Source organism: Dendropsophus ebraccatus, chromosome 13, assembly GCF_027789765.1.
Source record: "Dendropsophus ebraccatus isolate aDenEbr1 chromosome 13, aDenEbr1.pat, whole genome shotgun sequence".
Taxonomy (NCBI): Eukaryota; Metazoa; Chordata; class Amphibia; order Anura; family Hylidae; genus Dendropsophus; species Dendropsophus ebraccatus.
Window position 1 is genome coordinate 83,095,304 of NC_091466.1, and position 21,579 is coordinate 83,116,882.

Here is a 21,579-nt window from a genome sequence, read left to right on the forward strand (position 1 = left end):
CTCCCCTGCCCTTCCCCTCTCCTCCCCTCTCCTCCGCCCCCCCTCATCAGACCTCCCCTGCCCTTCCCCTCTCCTCCTCTCATCAGACCTCCCCTGCCCTTCCCCTCTCCTCCCCTCATCAGACCTCCTCTGCCCTTCCCCTTTGCTCCCCTCATCAGACCTCCCCTGCCCTTCCCCTCTCCTCCCCTCATCAGACCTCCCCTGCCCTTCCCCTCATCAGACCTCCCCTGCCCTTCCCCTCATCAGACCTCCCCTGCCCTTCCCCTCTCTTCCCCTCATCAGACCTCCCCTGCCCCTCTCCTCTCCTCCCCTCATCAGACCTCCCCTGCCCTTCCCCTCTCCTCCCCTCATCAGACCTCCCCTGCCCTTCCCCTCATCAGACCTCCCCTGCCCTTCCCCTCTCTTCCCCTCATCAGACCTCCCCTGCCCCTCTCCTCTCCTCCCCTCATCAGACCTCCCCTGCCCTTCCCCTCTCCTCCCCTCATCAGACCTCTACTGCCCTTCCCCTCTCCTCCCCTCATCAGACTCCGCCCCCCTCATCAGACTCCTCCTCTTGCAGCTGGGTGTGGTGGGCATGGCTGACGGCTGCTGTCAGACCACTGTGTGCCATGGGAAGCAGAGCCGTCTCCTGATGCATCTGACGCTGCTCCAGACGGGCTGTTTCCAGGCCACTCTGCGCTACCAGGGCCGTCCTATCAGTAACGGACACTTCATCATCATCGTCCTGAGCGGTAAGCTCCTCCCCCCGGACTCCTCTCCTGGTGCCATGCTTTGCACTCACTCTCTGCTCTCTTGTGTTGTAGATGCAGAGAAGGCGGCCGTGGACAGTAACGTTGCCCGCTCGGGGGTAGGGGTGTTCTTTGAGGGGTATCTGTATCCCCCATCTAGTCCACCCAATCTTTCCGCACAGCAGAATCCCAGCTCCCCCTCCCAGAAGGAGGAGAGCGCCCCCCTGTGGAGTAGCACCGCCCTCGAGAGGATGAAGAAGCCTAAGAAGGTCTATTTCTACATCTCCCCCAAGGTGGGCAGCAAGGGACCCCAGATGGGTCTGCAGGGGAGGGGTCACTGGTTCTGGGTGGGGGGCACCAGGTGGGTCTGGTTTGGGGTGGGGGGCAGCAGATGGGTTCTGGTTTGGGGGTGGGGGGCAGCAGATGGATCTGGTTTGGGGGTGGGGGGGGGCAGCAGATGGTTTGGGGGTGGGGGGGGGCAGCAGATGGATCTGGGGTGGGGGGGGGCAGCAGATGGATCTGGTTTGGGGTGTGGGGGGCAGCAGATGGATCTGGTTTGGGGGTGGGGGGGCAGCAGATGGGTCTGGTTTGGGGGGAGGCAGCAGATGGGTCTGGTTTGGGGAGGGGGCAGCAGATGGGTTCTGGTTTGGGAGGGGGCAGCAGATGGGTCTGGTTTGGGGTGGGGCAGCAGATGGGTCTGGTTTGGGGGGTGGGGGGCAGCAGATGGGTCTGGTTTGGGGGTGGGGGGCAGCAGATGGGTCTGGTTTGGGGGTGGGGGGCAGCAGATGGGTCTGGTTTGGGGGTGGGGGGCAGCAGATGGGTCTGGTTTGGGGGTGGGGGGGCAGCAGATGGGTCTGGTTTGGGGGGGGGCAGCAGATGGGTCTGGTTTGGGGAGGGGGCAGCAGATGGGTCTGGTTTGGGGGTGGGGGGCAGCAGATGGATCTGGTTTGGGGGTGGGGGGCAGCAGATGGATCTGGTTTGGGGGTGGGGGGGGCAGAAGATGGGTCTGGTTTGGGGGTGGGGGGCAGCAGATGGATCTGGTTTGGGGGTGGGGGGGGCAGCAGATGGGTCTGGTTTGGGGGTGGGGGGGCAGCAGATGGGTTCTGGTTTGGGGGGGGGGCAGCAGATGGTTCTGGTTTGGGGAGGGGGCAGCAGATGGGTCTGGTTTGGGGGTGGGGCAGCAGATGGGTCTGGTTTGGGGGTGGGGGGCAGCAGATGGGTCTGGTTTGGGGGGGGGCAGCAGATGGGTCTGGTTTGGGGATGGGGGCAGCAGATGGGTCTGGTTTGGGGGTGGGGCAGCAGATGGGTCTGGTTTGGGGGTGGGGGGGCAGAAGATGGGTCTGGTTTGGGGGTGTGGGGGCAGCAGATGGATCTGGTTTGGGGGTGGGGGGGGCAGCAGATGGGTCTGGTTTGGGGGGGGGCAGCAGATGGGTCTGGTTTGGGGGGGGGCAGCAGATGGGTCTGGTTTGGGGGGTGGGGCAGCAGATGGGTCTGGTTTGGGGGTGGGGCAGCAGATGGGTCTGGTTTGGGGGTGTGGGGCAGCAGATGGGTCTGGTTTGGGGGTGGGGGGCAGCAGATGGATCTGGTTTGGGGTGGGGGGGCAGCAGATGGGTCTGGTTTGGGGGTGAGGGGCAGCAGATGGGTCTGGTTTGGGGGTGAGGGGCAGCAGATGGGTCTGGTTTGGGGGTGTGGGCAGCAGATGGGTCTGGTTTGGGGGTGGGGCAGCAGATGGGTCTGGTTTGGGGAGGGGGCAGCAGATGGTCTGGTTTGGGGGTTCCCCTGCAGGCTGGACCTGTCTCCTGATCCCCCTCTCTTCTGCTGCAGCAACTCTCTGTGAAGGAGTTTTACCTGCGGATCATCCCCTGGCGTCTCTTCACTTTCCGCGTCTGCCCGGGCACCAAGGTGAGTGCCGCTCTCTGCTTCCTCCGGGCAGGAACAAGTGTCAGACAGAAGGAAAGGTGGGTTCCCGGAGCGGGACTCAACTCTGACCACAGGGTGTTTCGGACTATGGGGCCCCCAACCCCCCACACACACACCGCCCATCCACTCCATCCCCCTCCCCTCCACACTGCCCATCCACTCTCTATGTATTATAACTGGATGTAACCTGCCTGGTGTGTATACCTATCTATATCATAAAAATGAAAGTCTGTCCTTTATAGAATTCCAAATGCCTGTCCCGTTTGACCCCAAATTTGGCCCACATATACATGGGGTGCCAGGGCAGGTTAGAGCGAAGGTCCCGTCGCCGCCAGATGTACAGGAGGGGAGGGGGAGGGGGAAGAGCGGCGCCCCATAGAAATGAATGGGAAAATCTCCTCACTGCAAACACAGGTGATATAATTAGCTGCAGCAGTAATGGCAGTTGGAAGCCTCAGCAACCAATAGGATTACTGCTTTCATTTTCACAGGGAGCTGGAATCTGATTGGTTGCTAGGACAGCTGCCTCACAACATATCCACAGAAATAAATACAGTAAGGGTGCCTTCACACCTACCGCATCCGCAGCGGATCCAGTGTCATTCAACCCTATGACACTACATACTATACTGACATCCCGCTGCGAGTGTGTAAATTAACCCCCTCGGCAGCCGGAGCGTAACTTACACTGACAGAGGCCGCCATTATCCCGCCCGCACAGACCGCTGTTAGATACATACATACAGCAGCAGATGGATCTGGTTTGGGGGTGGGGGGCAGCAGATGGATCTGGTTTGGGGGTGGGGGGGGCAGCAGATGGGTCTGGTTTGGGGGTGGGGGGGCAGCAGATGGGTCTGGTTTGGGGGGGGGGCAGCAGATGGGTCTGGTTTGGGGAGGGGGCAGCAGATGGGTCTGGTTTGGGGGTGGGGCAGCAGATGGGTCTGGTTTGGGGGTGGGGGGGCAGCAGATGGGTCTGGTTTGGGGGGGGGCAGCAGATGGGTCTGGTTTGGGGAGGGGGCAGCAGATGGGTCTGGTTTGGGGGTGGGGCAGCAGATGGGTCTGGTTTGGGGGTGGGGGGGGCAGAAGATGGGTCTGGTTTGGGGGTGGGGGGCAGCAGATGGATCTGGTTTGGGGGTGGGGGGGGCAGCAGATGGGTCTGGTTTGGGGGGGGGCAGCAGATGGGTCTGGTTTGGGGAGGGGGCAGCAGATGGGTCTGGTTTGGGGGGTGGGGCAGCAGATGGGTCTGGTTTGGGGGTGGGGCAGCAGATGGGTCTGGTTTGGGGGTGTGGGGCAGCAGATGGGTCTGGTTTGGGGGTGGGGGGCAGCAGATGGATCTGGTTTGGGGGTGGGGGGGCAGCAGATGGGTCTGGTTTGGGGGTGAGGGGCAGCAGATGGGTCTGGTTTGGGGGTGAGGGGCAGCAGATGGGTCTGGTTTGGGGGTGGGGCAGCAGATGGGTCTGGTTTGGGGGTGGGGCAGCAGATGGGTCTGGTTTGGGGAGGGGGCAGCAGATGGGTCTGGTTTGGGGGTTCCCCTGCAGGCTGGACCTGTCTCCTGATCCCCCTCTCTTCTGCTGCAGCAACTCTCTGTGAAGGAGTTTTACCTGCGGATCATCCCCTGGCGTCTCTTCACTTTCCGCGTCTGCCCGGGCACCAAGGTGAGTGCCGCTCTCTGCTTCCTCCGGGCAGGAACAAGTGTCAGACAGAAGGAAAGGTGGGTTCCCGGAGCGGGACTCAACTCTGACCACAGGGTGTTTCGGACTATGGGGCCCCCAACCCCCACACACACACCGCCCATCCACTCCATCCCCCTCCCCTCCACACTGCCCATCCACTCTCTATGTATTATAACTGGATGTAACCTGCCTTGTGTGTATACCTATCTATATCATAAAAATGAAAGTCTGTCCTTTATAGAATTCCAAATGCCTGTCCCGTTTGACCCCAAATTTGGCCCACATATACATGGGGTGCCAGGGCAGGTTAGAGCGAAGGTCCCGTCGCCGCCAGATGTACAGGAGGGGAGGGGGAGGGGGAAGAGCGGCGCCCCATAGAAATGAATGGGAAAATCTCCTCACTGCAAACACAGGTGATATAATTAGCTGCAGCAGTAATGGCAGTTGGAAGCCTCAGCAACCAATAGGATTACTGCTTTCATTTTCACAGGGAGCTGGAATCTGATTGGTTGCTAGGACAGCTGCCTCACAACATATCCACAGAAATAAATACAGTAAGGGTGCCTTCACACCTACCGCATCCGCAGCGGATCCAGTGTCATTCAACCCTATGACACTACATACTATACTGACATCCCGCTGCGAGTGTGTAAATTAACCCCCTCGGCAGCCGGAGCGTAACTTACACTGACAGAGGCCGCCATTATCCCGCCCGCACAGACCGCTGTTAGATACATACATACACAGCGATCTCGCGCTGTATAGCGTGAGATCACTGTGTATTGACAGAGCAGCGGGCAAAGGCTCATGGGAGCCCTTCCCGCCGCTCTGCATGCCGGGAGCTTCCTGTCTCGTGCCGGCTCTTTTGAAAAGACCCGGCGCGAGACAGTGAATTAATTAGTGAATAAATCAAAAACGCGGCGAAATTTTTTTTTAAAGTATTTGCAAATGTTAATAAAATAAGTAATTAGGGAATACAATTTTTTAAATTTTAATAAATTTTAATAAATAATTAGGGGATAAAATTTTTTTTAAATTGGTTCATCATTGGTTCTCTTTAACCCCTTAGCGACCCATGACGTATCTGATACGTCATGGTGCCGCTCGGGGTGTTCAGAGCGGCGCGGGTCCCGTTGCCGCGCCGGCTAATTAAGCCTCTAAGTGCAGCTGTCAAACCTGACAGCTGCACTTAGATGCTGTGCTCTCCGTGTCCCTGGTGTCTAGTGGGACGGATCTCCCCCCCGCGATGCGATCGCGGGGGGGAGATCCGTTCTTCTGCCCGTGCCGGGTCTCAGCGTCGGAATGACGCTGATCCCGGCTCGGCAATAGATTGCTATGGCCTGCAGCAGACCATAGCAATCTATGACCGATCTGATGGATCTTTGCTGTGTATATACAAGTCCCCCAGGGTGATCAGTGCTGTGTATATACAAGCCCCCCAGGGTGATCAGTGCTGTGTATATACAAGCCCCCCAGGGGGATCAGTGCTATGTATATACAAGCCCCCCAGGGGGATCAGTGCTGTGTATATACAAGTCCCCCAGGGTGATCAGTGCTGTCTATATACAAGTCCCCCAGGGGGATCAGTGCTATGTATATACAAGCCCCCCAGGGGGATCAGTGCTATGTATATACAAGTCCCCCAGGGTGATCAGTGCTGTCTATATACAAGCCCCCCAGGGGGATCAGTGCTATGTATATACAAGCCCCCCAGGGGGATCAGTGCTATGTATATACAAGCCCCCCAGGGGGATCAGTGCTATGTATATACAAGCCCCCCAGGGGGATCAGTGCTGTGTATATACAAGTCCCCCAGGGTGATCAGTGCTGTGTATATACAAGTCCCCCAGGGGGATCAGTGCTGTCTATATACAAGTCCCCCAGGGTGATCAGTGCTGTGCATATACAAGTCCCCCAGGGTGATCAGTGCTGTCTATATACAAGCCCCCCAGGGGGATCAGTGCTATGTATATACAAGCCCCCCAGGGGGATCAGTGCTATGTATATACAAGCCCCCCAGGGGGATCAGTGCTGTGTATATACAAGTCCCCCAGGGGGATCAGTGCTGTCTATATACAAGTCCCCCAGGGGGGCTTCTAGTTACAGTAAAAAAAAAAGTAAAAAAGTGTTTTTATTAATAAAAAACCCCCTCCCCTAATAAAAGTCCAAATCACCCCCCTTTTCCCATTTTATAAATATAAATTAATAAATAAATAAACATGTTTGCTATCGCCGCACGCGTAATCGCCCGAACTATTAATTAATCACATTCCTGATCTCGTACGGTAAACGGCGTCAGCGCAAAAAAATTCCAAAGTGCAAAATTGCGCATTTTTGGTCGCATCAAATCCAGAAAAAATGTAATAAAAAACGATCAAAAAGTCGTATATGCGCAATCAAGGTACCGATAGAAAGAACACATCATGGCTCAAAAACTGTCACCTGACACAGCGCCATAGACCAAAGGATAAAAGCGCTATAAGCCGGGAATGGAGCGATTGTAAGGAACGTATATTTGGTAACAATGGTTTGAATTTTTTACCGTCCATCAGATACAATATAAGTTATACATGTTATATATCATAGTAATCGTAACGACTTGAGGAACATGCATAACAAGTCAGTTTTACCATAGGACGGACGGCGTAAATGCAAAACTCCCCGAAATCAAAACAAATTTGTTTTTTTTTTGCAATTTGACAGCGCAAATGATTTTTTTCCGGTTTCGCAGCATATGTTATGGAAAAATAATGTTAGTCATTGCAAAGTACAGTTGGTTTCGCAAAAAATAAGCGCTCATATACGTCTCTAGGTGAAAAAGTGCAAGCGCTATGGACTTTTAAACTTAAAATGGAATAAGCAAAAGCGCAAAAACGAAAATAGGCTTTGACCTTAAGGGGTTAAAGCTTTTATTACTATTACTACAGACTGCTGGCTGGGAGTTGTAGTGCTGCTATCGCAATTTAACCAGCACACTGTGGTGACCGGCTGCTGGCAGAAAGGGGAAATTAGGTGTTGCATACAGACCCCTAAGAAGTGCTCAGTGTGCTCCTTTTTGATTTTGGGGCTGGTGCTGCTGCTGTACTACACTGTATAGCTGGGATTTGTAGTGCATCCTGCATAGAACTTCACTGCTCATTGTATAGGGGTGTGACAGAGTGTATAGGTGCAGCCACCACTAGATTGTATCCCACAGCCCCCCAAACACTATTGGGACTCTGAGTATATTTCCAGATTTCTGTCTGTCTTACTCACGGTCTATCTAAGCTCCATACTGTGCAGTGTCCATAAAATGGTGAACCCCAGGGGTAAGGGTCCAGGGCAAATACACCGCCACTCACCCGCATGCACAAGCCCTAAATGTGCACATAGGCAAACTGCTGAGCCTGGAGATGCTGCCCTATCGGCTGGTAGAGACAGAGGCTTTTAGGAACCTCATGGCGGTGGCTGCCCCTCGGTACTCTGTCCCCAGCCGCCACTAGTTTCCATAGTGTGCTCTCCCAGCCCTACACCAGCACGTGTCGGAAAACATCATCCGTGCCCTGACCAATGCGGTCAGCGACAAGGTCCACCTAACCACGGACACCTGGACAAGTGCTGGTGGCAGAGACTCTATATCTCCCTGACGGCACATTGGGTTAACTTGGTGGAGGCTGGGACAGAGTCTGACCCTGGTTCTGCTCATGTGCTGCCCACACCGAGGATTGCGGGGCCTACCTCGGTCGCGGTCTTTCATGAGTTGTACACCTCTTTCTCCTCCTCCTCTCTATTACCCTCCACAAGCACGTCACCTCCATTTCATAGCGCTTGCTGCATCCGCACTGCGGTGGGTAAGCGCCAACAGGCGGTGTTGAAACCGCTGAGCTTAGACGACAAGAGGCACACGGCCCAGGAGCTGTTGCAGGGCATCACGGCGCAGTCAGATTTTTGGCTCGTGCCACGGAGCCTCAAACCAGGCATGGTTGTGTGTGAAAACGGGCGAAACCTGGTGGCGGCTCTGAAACTCGGCAGCCTCACACATGTACCATGCCTGGCCCACGTGTTCAACCTAGTGGTGCAGCGGTTCCTTGAGACCTACCCCAATGTTGCTGACTTGCTCACCAAGGTGCGGCGCATCTGTGCGCATTTCCGCAAGTTAACCATGGATGCTGCCACCCTTAGGGCAGTGCAAAGGCACTTGCAACTGCTGGCTCACAGACTGCTGTGCAGGGTTTACCAGCAACGCAGAGCCATTGTGGAATGCCAAATGTCAACCTCAGTGTGAAGCGGTAGTCAGGTCAGTCAGCTTCCTCAAATCTACAATGAGGAGTGGACGTGGATGTCTGCTATCTGTCAGGTACTGGGCCCCTTTGAGGAGTCAACACAGATGGTCAGCGGCAATGCCGCCATCATCAGCCTCACCATCCCGCTGCTGTGTCTGCTTCAAAGCTCCCTGCTCAGCCTGAAGTCTGAGACTTAGCTTTCGTCTCAGGAGACGGGGGAAGACCAGCCGCCGCTAGATAGCCAGACCACCCTGACGTCTGTTTCTCACTACCGAGTAGAGGAGGAAGAGGAGCAGACTGCTGCCGCCACTGAAGTGGGTACCCATGCTCAATCCTTAGTTGTTGAGCGTGTATGGACTGAAGAGGAGGACTTGGTGGAGGACGAGGAAATTGAGGCTAGTGAGGAGAGGGAGTTCTTGCGTGTTGGGACCCTGGCGCACATGGCTGACTTTATGTAACTTTTTGACAACCCCGATTACCCTCCTGGACCCTAGGTATAAACAGAACTTTTCCACTCTCATTTCTGCCGAGGAACGCAGTATGAGAGTGAATCAATATCGACAGGCCCTGGTGCAGAGGCTGAAAATGTTCTTCCCATCTGACACCACTAGCGCCAGAGGATGTAGTTCTGTGGGCCAAAGAGCGGGGGAGAGGAGCGGTGGAGCAGGCAGCTTGTCAAGGGGCAGGGGAACACTCTCCAAGGCCTTTCACAGTTTCATGGCACCCCAGCAAGACTATGTCACCCGTGCCCAGTCTAGACAGAGTAGGGGGGAGGCCTTCAGGAAGATGGTGAAGAAGTACCTTGATGACCATACCAACATCCTTACCGATCACTCTGCTACCTACAACTACTGGGTTTCAAAGCTGAATACATGGCCAGAACTGGCTCTTTACGCCTTGGGGGTGCTGTGCTGCCCTGCCGCTAGCGTGTTGTCAGAGCGGGTCTTCAGTGCAGCTGGTGCCATCATCACTGATAAGCCCACCCGCCTGTCAACTGACAGCGCTGACAGGCTGTTTATAAAAATGAACAAAGCCTGGATTTCACCTGAATTCAACTGTCCACCTCGGGAAAGCAGCTCAACAAGAAGATTCTTGGCATTTCCTCTCCTCCTTATCCTCCTTCAATTCTCAACCAACAGCCAAGTCTTCTTCCGCCATGTTGTGTCTGGCCTAATTTTTGGGAGGCTTACTTGCTAACTCACTCACTTTTAATGGTTCTCTGTGTCTTGACTGCCATGCTCTGACATCACTACATGTTATCTTGATGGTGACTGACAACTGGCCTAGACAGTTAGCTGTCAGCAACTAGGTTTCATGTCCACTATAAATCCCAGCCCCTGGCCTCACTCCAATTTTTTGGGAGGCTCACTTGCGTCCTCACCCACTTTTAATGGTTCTCTGTGTGCTCACTGCCATGCTGTGTCTGGCCTAATTTTTGGGAGGCTCACTTGCTTCCTCACTCTTTATTTATTATTGTTAATGTTGACAACCCCTTTAACCCCTTAAGGACAGAGCCTGAAATGGCCTTAATGACAGAGACAAATTTTATGAATATGACCAGTGTCACTTTATTCATGAATAACTTCGGGATGCTTTTACCTATCCGGCTGATTCTGAGATTGTTTTCTCGTGACATATTGTACTTTACATTTCTGGTAAATTGGAGTCGATACTCATAACGAATCTTTATGAAAAAAAAACAAAAAATGTGAAAAACTGCATTTTTCCAACTTTGAAACTTTTTTGCGTATACAGAAAGTGGTTCCACATAAATTATATATTAAATAGCATTAGTAACATGTCTACTTTATGTTGGCGCCATTTATTAAACGATCTTTCATTTTTTTTAGACAATAGTAAGCGTAAAACATTAGCAGCAAATTTCCAAATTTTCAGTAAAATTTCAAAATCAGATATTTTTAGGAACCTGTTCAGGTTTAAAGTGTATTTGAGGGGCCTGTATGTTAGAAAGCCCCACAAAGCACCCCATTTCAGAAACTGCACCCCCCAAACTCTGCAAAAGCACATCCAGAAACTGTTTTAACCCTTTAGGGGAGTCACAGAAATAAAAGCTAAGTGTGTAAGAAATTTGAAAATTTTAATTTTCTGTGCAGAGATTTTATTGTAATCCAATATTTTTCATAATTATAAGCTTATTACCAGAGAAATGCACCCCAATATTGATTGCCCCGTTTCTGCAGTTTATAGACATACCCCATATGTGACCCTATTGCGCTATTTGACGCAACCACAAGCCTCAGATAAAGGATCGCCTAGTGAATTTCAATGGCTCCGTTATATTTGGTCATTTCTGACTGTACCACTTCAGGTTGGCAGAGGCTCTGGGGTGCCAAAGCCTAAAAAACACCCCTAAAGGGACACCATTTAGAAAACTACACCCCTCAAGGAATGTAACAAGGGGTGCGGTGAGCATTTGGACCCCACAGGTGCTTCACAGATTTTCTGAACAATGTGGCATGAAAAAAGAAAAATTTATTTTTTACACTAAAACGTTGTTCTAGCCTTCAATTTTTCATTTTCTTAAAGGGATAAGAGGAAAAAAAAGACACAAAATGTGTAGCGCAGTTTCTCCCGAGTACGGAAATACCCCACATGTGGCGATAAAGTGCCAAGGGGGCGCAGGACGAGCCTCCAAAGGGAAGGAGCGCCAATTGGCTTTTGGAAGCTGGATTTCACTGGAAAGGATTTCAAGGGCCATGTCGCATTTACAGAGCCCTCGTGCTGCCAAAACACTGGAAACCCCCCACAAGTGACCCCATTCTGGAAACTACACCCCTCAAGGAATCTAACAAGGGGTGCAGTGAGGATATGGACCCCACTGGTGACGGGCACAAATGTGGCCGTCATCCAGGGGTCCATATCCTCGGTGCACCCCTTGTTAGATTCCCTGAGGGCTGCAGTTTCCAGAATGGGGTCACTTGTGGGGGGTTTCCAGTGTTTTGGCAGCACGAGGGCTCTGTAAATGCGACATGGCGTTCATCATCCATTCTAGCCAAATCCAACCTCTAAAATCCAAATGGTGCTCCTTCCCTTCGGAGGCTTGCCCTGCACCCACATGGCGCTTTATGTCCACATGTGGGGTATTTACGGACTCAGGGGAAATTGCTCTACACATATTGTGTGTTTTTTTCTCTTTTAACCCCTTGTGAAAATGATAAATTCAAGGCTAAACCAACATTATAGTGTAAAAAATGTAATATTTCATTTTCACGCCACATTGTTCCACATTTGTGCCCGTCACCAGTGGGGTCCATATGCTCACTACACCCCTTGTTACGTTCCCTGAGGGGTGTAGTTTCCATAATGGGGTCACTTGTGGGGGGTTTCAACTGTCTTGGCAACACAGAGGCCTTTTGAATGCAACATGGCCCCTCGAAATCCATTCCAAATCCAGCCTTCAAAAACGAAATGGCGCTCCTTCCCTTTGGAGGCTTACCCTGCACCCACATGGCGCTTTATGTCCACATGTGGGGTATTTCCGTACTCAGGGGAAATTGCTCTACACATTTTATTGTTTTTTTTATCTTTTAGCCCCTTGTGAAAATGAAAAAATCAAGACAAGATCAATGATTTAGAGTAAAAATTTTACAAAAATTACACTAAATGTTGGTCTAGCCTTGATTTTTTTCCATTTCCACAAGGGGTTAAAAAAGAAAATGAACACACAACGTGTAGGGTAGTTTCCCCTGAGTACGAAAATACCCCACATGTGGGCATAATGTGCCATATGGGCACAGGGCAAGTCACCAAAGGACAGAGCGCCATTTAGAGGCTGGAATGGAGGATGGAGGCCATGTCGCAATTACAAAGCTCCTGTGCTGCCAGGTCAGTAGAAACCCCCGACAAGTGACCCCATTCTGGAAACTACACCCCATAAGGAATCTAACAAGGGGTGCAGTGAGCATATGGACCCCACTAGTGACAGTCACTTACGTAGAACATGTGCCGAGAAAATAAAAAATACCAATTTTTTCATTTTCACGTCCCAAATGTGGCCGTCACCAGGGGGCCATATCCCTGCTGCCCCCCTTGTTAGATTTCTTATGGGGTGTAGTTTCCAGAATGGGGTCACTTGTGGGGGGTTTCTACTGTCCTGGCCGCACAGAGGCTTTGTAATTGCATCATGGCATCCTCTAATGGGAATGGCGGCCATACCTACTTAGCTGGGGAAAAGGGACAATTCTAATTTATTTGGGGGTATTAGGCCAATTATTAGTTTATAAGGTTGGAAATGACAGGTGTCCATCAAATTCAATCTGTGTTGATCCAGAGGAAGGCAAAAAACCCTCGTGAGGCAGACGACAGTAGCCTCATCACAGGGAAAAAATTCCTTCCCGACTCCATAATGGCGATCAGAATAATCCCTGGATCAACGTGACCCCTGAAATAGGAATAAGGGACAGAATTTAGATAATGTAGAACCCCAGTGACGTGTGGTGCGCCTTGAAGCGATCCAGTATGCAGAGGCCGGGGGGATCAGGACAGGTGTCACACTGGAAAATGGCGTCCTTCCTGATCCCCCTGTTACGCCACACTCTGCACTTCTTCTGGGGTCTCCCGTTCTCCAGTGTGGGGGACGTCACCTGGAAAATGTTGTCCTGGTGCGATATTAGGGCTCTATTACTACTTCTGATATGTTCGGATCGTGCCGCAATCTACAGTAGCTCGGGCAGCGAGGGACCGGAAGAGGGGGTGCTGGTATAAATGTTATCCCCGTACAGGTGGTGACCGTTATCCAGCAGTGGGAAGATCAGTTCCCGGACGATCTTTCCACTTGTTCCGAGGATGGGAGGGGAGGGGGCATCTGGGGGCTGGATTCGGGTGTCCCTTCCTACATACACTCTAAGGGTACGTGCACACTGCGGAATCGCGACAGATAACCCTTCGTGCATTCCGCAGTTGGCACCCGCCGGCGGAGTGATACAGGCACACGTCTCCGTCCGTGTCATAGACTCCATTCTATGCACGGGCGGATTCCGCTCTTCGTCCAACGTATTCATTCTTTGGAAGGACGATGGAATCCGCCCAAGCATAACATGGAGTCTATGACACGGGCGGAGACACGCGCCTGCATCAGTCCGCCGGCGGTTGCCAGCTGCGGAATGCACAAAGGGTTATCCTTCGCCATTCCGCAGTGTGCACGTACCCTAAATCTGTAAGTGTACCCTGAGGTACTCTCACAGAGTTTGGAGAATTTCACGCCATACCGTGATCTCTTATTGGGACGGTACTGGCGGAAAAGACGTGTCTGGGGGGCAGCGTACGCTACGCTACCCCCCAGACATGTCACTGGATGATGAGGATGATGAGGATGAATGGAGGAAAGAAGGACCCCCCATTCATCCTCACTGGCTGTTTCGGTGTCGGAGGCAATAATAACGTATCCCTCTGACGCCGAAAACACCCTGGGGGCCATCTTTATACGGGGACTAGTATATGGAGTATGTAGAGGTGTAGTGTCAAACTTTATTCAATGTAGTGTGGTGTAATGTAGTGTTTTTTACGTGTTTTTTTTTACAGTAAGTATAAAAAAAAAAACCTACGCCAACAAAGGAGTTGCTGATAAATGCCGCACTTATGAGCGGCACTTATCAGCAGACCGTGGCAGTAGAATATAGAAAAAAAACACCCTACACCAAAAAGGAGGAGTTGCTGATTAGCAGCGCACTTTCGTGCGATGCTGATCAACACTCAGCGGCGATAGGGTGCGGAAAATAGAAAGAAAAAAAAACTTTTTCTACATTCTGAACATCCCTGTAGCTGCTGATAAGTGTATTACACATATCAGCCGCTAGAGGGCAGCAGAGCGCAAAATCCGGAAAATGACGAGGCTGGAGCCGAAAATAGCCGAAAGAAGACGACGGGGACCGCCGGAAAGACCCGAAGACCGAACGGAATGACGGAGGACGCCGCGAACCCGGAAGATGACGATCAGGACCCCGGGACAGGTGAGTAATGTACAAATACCTGCTCTGGACCCCTCAGCTACCTAGCTGAGGGGTCCAGGGCAGGTATTTATTATTTTGTGGGACTCTGATCGCCGTGCCACCGGCCCGATCGCCATTACTTTTTACAGTAATGGCGGTCGGTGCCGTCCTCTGACAGCACCGACCGCCATTCTATTGGTTCCGAATTGATCAGCCTATAGCGGCGATCGTAAGCACGGGGGGTGTTAACCATCCCCCGTGCCGAGAAGCTAAGATGGCCTGCTATGATTTATAGCAGGCCATCTTCCCCGATCGCTGTGTGCGAACACACAGCGATCGGGGAAACATCGGGCGTAAATTTACGCCCTGATGTGCCAAGTACCAGGGCGCGAGGGCGTAAGTTTACGCCCGATGTCGTTAAGGGGTTAATCATGTGCTATATACCAGAAGCTTTGTGTGTGAAACACTCTGAAGGGGGGAAAAAAAGTACCAAAACATACAGTTTTTTTTTTATAGTGCAAAATACAAGCAACAAAATGAACACATTGGGTGGGTAAAGGGATGGTTACTAATTTAATGTGCATACTATTCCTACAGAAAATAACATTTGCTCACCACCTATCGGTCAGTTTATCCAACACTTGCGTACATTACAGCAGGTTATAATCAGTGCCAGTGTCCTGAGGTTTTCTGTGTGCTCACTGCCATGCTGTGTCTGGTATAATTTTTGGAAGGCTCACTGGCTACCACTTCTACCTTGGTCACTCTGTCCTCAACCCACATTCTGTGTCATGCTAAATTTTGGGGTGGTTCATATGCTACCTCTGTTTTTAATGGTTCTCTGTTCTCACCGTCAGGCTGTATCAGGCAAAATTTTTGGGTGGTCCCTATGCCTACCTCTGTTTTAACCAGGCTGTTGCCCATAATTTGGTATAATGGTGCCATTAGGCAGCCTCAGAGACATCCATACATGCTGCCCCTGCTGTTTCCTGTCCATTTCCGTTGTGTTTCCATCATTTTCTGAGGTTGACAGGTTTTCACACGACCTCTCTACCGAACTTGGGTCCCCTGCAAAAATGCTTGAGTTTCCTTTTGACTTCAATGGGGTTTGTTACTAGAAACGAGCACTCGAGTATCGGGAGATAATTGTCTCGAGTAACGAGCACCCGAGCATTTTAGTACTTGCTCATCACTAAATATGATATAACTGGGTGTAAGCTGCTGTGTGTGTATGTATGTATGTATGTATGTATGTGTATGTATAATGTATGTGTATATAATATCTGGATATAACCTACCTGGTGTGTATGTGTGTGTGTGTGTGTGTGTGTGTATATGTGTATATATATATATATATATATATATATATATATATATATAAAATTTAAAATATAAAGAAGATATACTATAACTGGATGTAACCTGCCTGGTGTGTGGTGTGTGTGTATGTATATATATATTATAGAATAAAGCAGGTAGATGGCACTCCAATAAAGTAAATAGGTGCAGGTTTATTTACCCGTATACGTACAGCGACGTTTCGACTCAAAACTGAGTCTTTTTCAAGCAAGTACAGAGTGTCATACATGTGATATTTATACAGAAGGTGACACCCCAAAAGGGTATGTCTCTCAATCAGTGATGTCATATATAAACAATGAGGGAATATACAATAATACATTCATCAGGTGCAATCATGTGAAAAAATATATACATAGGTATGCACTGTATTACACAATGATCCCAGTGCAGTTTCTCTTGTGAATAATCAGTCCCTTTAGAGTCCTCAAATTTACAAAAATAAAATTGTCCATCATAGTAACAGTTAGCATGGAGGTCGGACTTCACTCACCGCCCCTTTGTTCCGCCAATCCCATTCTGCCGTGGCCATGCTCCTTTCAGCTTGTAAATAAACGGAGTGCGCAGGACAGGATGCGTCCATATCGCGCACTGTGATGACCTCACGCAACCACTTGTGATCACGTGACACACCGCGCGCATGCGCACAAACGCCATATTTCGTCGGAGCGCCATCTTGGAGTAGGGAAACACTCTCCGGTGCCCGGACTAAGTAAAAATTGGTTTAGCAAAAGACTAGTGGGAAAAAGAGAAAGCCAAACGTGTCCCCTAGTTTCTGAGGTTCTCACATGTAGCGTACACAGCAGCAAAGACGTAGTCCCACTCGAATTCGGTGAATCGAGCTAGGTAAGTATTGGTCCTCGCTCCATCTACAAAATAATTTTTTTCTGTTATTTTGTAGATGGAGCGAGGACCGATACTCACCTAGCCCCCTGAATCTTGTTCAATTATGCTCAATCCTATTCTTTATTCTATCCTGATTTACCCTTTCTGGAATTTTATGGTGAAGCAATCGACATAAATCTGATGGGAGTTGAGACAGATGTGCCCCAGAGAATGGTCATATTGGGTGTCTGGCAGCCAAGATATTAAGGACGGAGTCCGGAGCTCATAAAGAGTGAAGATTCACCGAATTCGAGTGGGACTACGTCTTTGCTGCTGTGTACGCTACATGTGAGAACCTCAGAAACTAGGGGACACGTTTGGCTTTCTCTTTTTCCCACTAGTCTTTTGCTAAACCAATTTTTACTTAGTCCGGGCACCGGAGAGTGTTTCCCTACTCCAAGATGGCGCTCCGACGAAATATGGCGTTTGTGCGCATGCGCGCGGTGTGTCACGTGATCACAAGTGGTTGCGTGAGGTCATCACAGTGCGCGATATGGACGCATCCTGTCCTGCGCACTCCGTTTATTTACAAGCTGAAAGGAGCATGGCCACGGCAGAATGGGATTGGCGGAACAAAGGGGCGGTGAGTGAAGTCCGACCTCCATGCTAACTGTTACTATGATGGACAATTTTATTTTTGTAAATTTGAGGACTCTAAAGGGACTGATTATTCACAAGAGAAACTGCACTGGGATCATTGTGTAATACAGTGCATACCTATGTATATATTTTTTCACATGATTGCACCTGATGAATGTATTATTGTATATTCCCTTATTGTTTATATATGACATCACTGATTGAGAGACATACCCTTTTGGGGTGTCACCTTCTGTATAAATATCACATGTATGACACTCTGTACTTGCTTGAAAAAGACTCAGTTTTGAGTCGAAACGTCGCTGTACGTATACGGGTAAATAAACCTGTGTGTGTGTATATATATATATTATAAGAAGATATAATATAACTGGATGTAACCTGCCTGGTGTGTGTGTGTGTATGTGTATAAATATATACTAGAAAATGTACCCGGCGCTGCCCGGGTATAAAGTGTCAGTGTGTTAATTAGATTTGTTCTAAGGTGCCCAGGAGGCCAAGCTAAAGGTATTGTTTCATCTGAGTTAATCAGTGGAATTAGTGTATACCTGTAGTGCATAGTTGGAGGGGTTCTGTATACCCACAATTTATAGTTTTTAGGGGTCTCGCATATCTGTAGTGCATAGTTGGGGGGGCTGTATACCTATAGTGTATAGTTGGGGGGTCCTGTATACCTGTAGTGTGTAGTTGAGTGGGGGCTGTATACCTGTAGTGTATAGTTGAGGGAGGTCCTGTATACCTGCAGTGTACAGTTGATGAAGGTCCTCTATATCTGTACTGTATAGTTCCGGGGTCCTGTATACCTGTAGTGTACAGTTGGTGAAGGTCCTGTATACCTGTACTGTATAGTTCGGGGGTCCTGTATACCTGTAGTATATAGTTGGTGCTGTATACCTGTAATGTATAGTTGGTGGATGTCTTGTATACCTGTAGTTTATAGTTTGAGGGTCCTGGATACCTGTAGTGTATAATTGGTGGAGGTCTTGTATACCTGTAGTATATAGTTCGGGGGTCCTGTATACCTGTAGTGAATAGTTTGAGGGTCCTATATAACTATAGTATAGAGTTGGTGGAGGTCCTGTATACCTGTAGTGTATAGTTTGGGGTCCTATATACCTGTAGTATATAACTGGTGGAGTTTCTGTATACCTGTAGTATATAGCTTTGGGGTCCTGTATACTTGTAGTATAGAGTTGGTGAATGTGCTGTATACCTGTAGTGTATAGTTTTGAGGTCCTGTATACCTGTAGTGTATAGTTTGCGGTCCTATATACCTGTAGTTTATAGTTGGTGGAGTTCCTGTATACCTGTAGTGTATAGTTTTGGGGTCCTGTATACCTGTAGTGTATAGTTTGGGGTCCTGTATACCTGACGTATATAGTTGGTGGAGGTCCTGTATACCTGTAGTGTATAGTTTTGGGGTCCTTTATACCTGTAGTGTAAAGTTTGAGGTCTTGTATACCTGTAGTATATAGTTTTGTGGAGGTCCCGTGCACCTGTAGTGTATAGTTTTGGGGTCCTGTATACCTGTAGTGTCCTGTATACCTGCAGGGTTGTATTTACCCATATGGCGGTGTTATCCAGTCGCAGTATGGCGGTATTGGTCAGGTCTGGTGTGGCAGTGTTATCCAGTCACAGTATGGCGGTATTGGTCAGGTCTGGTATAGCGGTGTTATCCAGTCACGGTATGGCAGTATTGGTCAGGTCTGGTATAGCGGTGTTATCCAGTCACAGTATGGCAGTATTGGTCAGGTCTGATATGATGGTGTTATCCAGTCACAGTATGGCGGTATTGGTCAGGTCTGGTGTGGCGGTGTTACCCAGTCACAGTTTGCTGGTATTGGTCAGGTCTGGTATGGCAGTGTCATCCAGTCACAGTATGGCGGTATTGGTCAGGTCTGGTATGACAGTGTTATCCAGCACAGTATGGCGGTATTGGTCAGGTCTGGTATGGCAGTGTTATCCAGTCACAGTATGGCGGTATTGGTCAGGTCTGGTGTGGTGGTGTTATCCAGTCACAGTATGGCGGTATTGGTCAGGTCTGGTGTGGTGGTGTTATCCAGTTACAGTATGGCGGTATTGGTCAGGTCTGGTATGACAGTGTTATGCAGTCACAGTATGGCGGTATTGGTCAGGTCTGGTGTGGCGGTGTTATCCAGTCACAGTATGGCGGTATTGGTCAGGTCTGGTGTGGCGGTGTTATCCAGTCACAGTATGGTGGCATTGGTCAGGTCTGGTATAGCGGTGTTATCCAGTCACAGTATGGCGGTATTGGTCAGGTCTGGTATGACAGTGTTATCCAGTCACAGTATGGCGATATTGGTCAGGTCTGGTATGACAGTGTTATCCAGCACAGTATGGCGGTATTGGTCAGTTCTGGTGTGGCAGTGTTACCCAGTCACAGTTTGGTATACCTGTAGTGCCCTGTATATATATGTACTGTATAGATAAAGTAGGGGGTACTGTATATACATGTACTGTATAGATGGAGTAGGGGGTCCTGTATATACATGTACTGTATAGATGGAGTAGGGGGTCCTGTATACACATGTACTGTATAGATGGAGTAGGGGGTCCTGTATACACATGTACTGTATAGATGGAGTAGGGGGTCCTGTATATACATGTACTGTATAGATGGAGTAGGGGGCCCTGTATATACATGTACTGTATAGATGGAGTAGGGGGTCCTGTATATACTTGTACTGTATAGATGGAGTAGGGGGTCCTGTATATACATGTACTGTATAGATGGAGTAGGGGGCCCTGTATATACATGTACTGTATAGATGGAGTAGGGGGCCCTGTATATACATGTACTGTATAGATGGAGTAGGGGGCCCTGTATATACATGTACTGTATAGATGGAGTAGGGGGCCCTGTATACATGTACTGTATAGATGGAGTAGGGGGCCCTGTATATACATGTACTGTATAGATGGAGTAGGGGGCCCTGTATATACATGTAATGTATAGATGGAGTAGGGGGTCCTGTATACATGTACTGTATAGATGGAGTAGGGGTCCTGTATATACCTGTACTGTATAGATGGAGTAGGGGGTCCTGTATACATGTACTGTATAGATGGAGTAGGGGGTCCTGTATATACATGTACTGTATAGATGGAGTAGGGGGTCCTGTATATACATGTACTATATAGATGGAGTAGAGGGCCCTGTATACATGTACTGTATAGATGGAGTAGGGGCTCCTGTATATACATGTACTGTATAGATGGAGTAGGGGGTCCTGTATACCTGTACTGTATAGATGGAGTAGGGGGCCCTGTATATACATGTACTGTATAGATGGAGTAGGGGGCCCTGTATATACATGTACTGTATAGATGGAGTAGGGGGCCCTGTATATACATGTACTGTATAGATGGAGTAGGGGGCCCTGTATACATGTACTGTATAGATGGAGTAGGGGGCCCTGTATATACATGTACTGTATAGATGGAGTAGGGGGCCCTGTATATACATGTAATGTATAGATGGAGTAGGGGGTCCTGTATACATGTACTGTATAGATGGAGTAGGGGTCCTGTATATACCTGTACTGTATAGATGGAGTAGGGGGTCCTGTATACATGTACTGTATAGATGGAGTAGGGGGTCCTGTATATACATGTACTGTATAGATGGAGTAGGGGGTCCTGTATATACATGTACTATATAGATGGAGTAGAGGGCCCTGTATACATGTACTGTATAGATGGAGTAGGGGGTCCTGTATATACATGTACTATATAGATGGAGTAGAGGGCCCTGTATACATGTACTGTATAGATGGAGTAGGGGCTCCTGTATATACATGTACTGTATAGATAGAGTAGGGGGTCCTGTATATACATGTACTGTATAGATGGAGTAGGATGTCCTGTATATACATGTACTGTATAGATGGAGTAGAGGGTCCTGTATACCTGTACTGTATAGTTGGAGTAGGGGGTCCTGTATACATGTACTGTATAGATGGAGTAGGGGGTCCTGTATATACATGTACTGTATAGATGGAGTAGAGGGTCCTGTATACCTGTACTGTATAGTTGGAGTAGGGGGTCCTGTATACATGTACTGTATAGATGGAGTAGGGGGTCCTGTATACATGTACTGTATAGATGGAGTAGGGGGCCCTGTATACATGTACTGTATAGATGGAGTAGGGGGTCCTGTATACATGTACTGTATAGATGGAGT

General features: G+C 49.6%; 1 protein-coding gene across 1 annotated transcript in view; it reads left to right on the forward strand.

The window, feature by feature from the left end:
- Nucleotides 1-21,579, forward strand: part of AREL1 (apoptosis resistant E3 ubiquitin protein ligase 1) — a 46,479-nt gene that overhangs the window by 7,609 nt on the left and 17,291 nt on the right. Inside the window, exons 5-8 of the mRNA XM_069949712.1 lie at nt 525-731; nt 804-1,021; nt 2,553-2,630; nt 4,226-4,303. Of these exons, the coding sequence (XP_069805813.1) occupies nt 525-731; nt 804-1,021; nt 2,553-2,630; nt 4,226-4,303 (581 nt within the window). The remainder of the gene's footprint in view (nt 1-524; nt 732-803; nt 1,022-2,552; nt 2,631-4,225; nt 4,304-21,579) is intronic.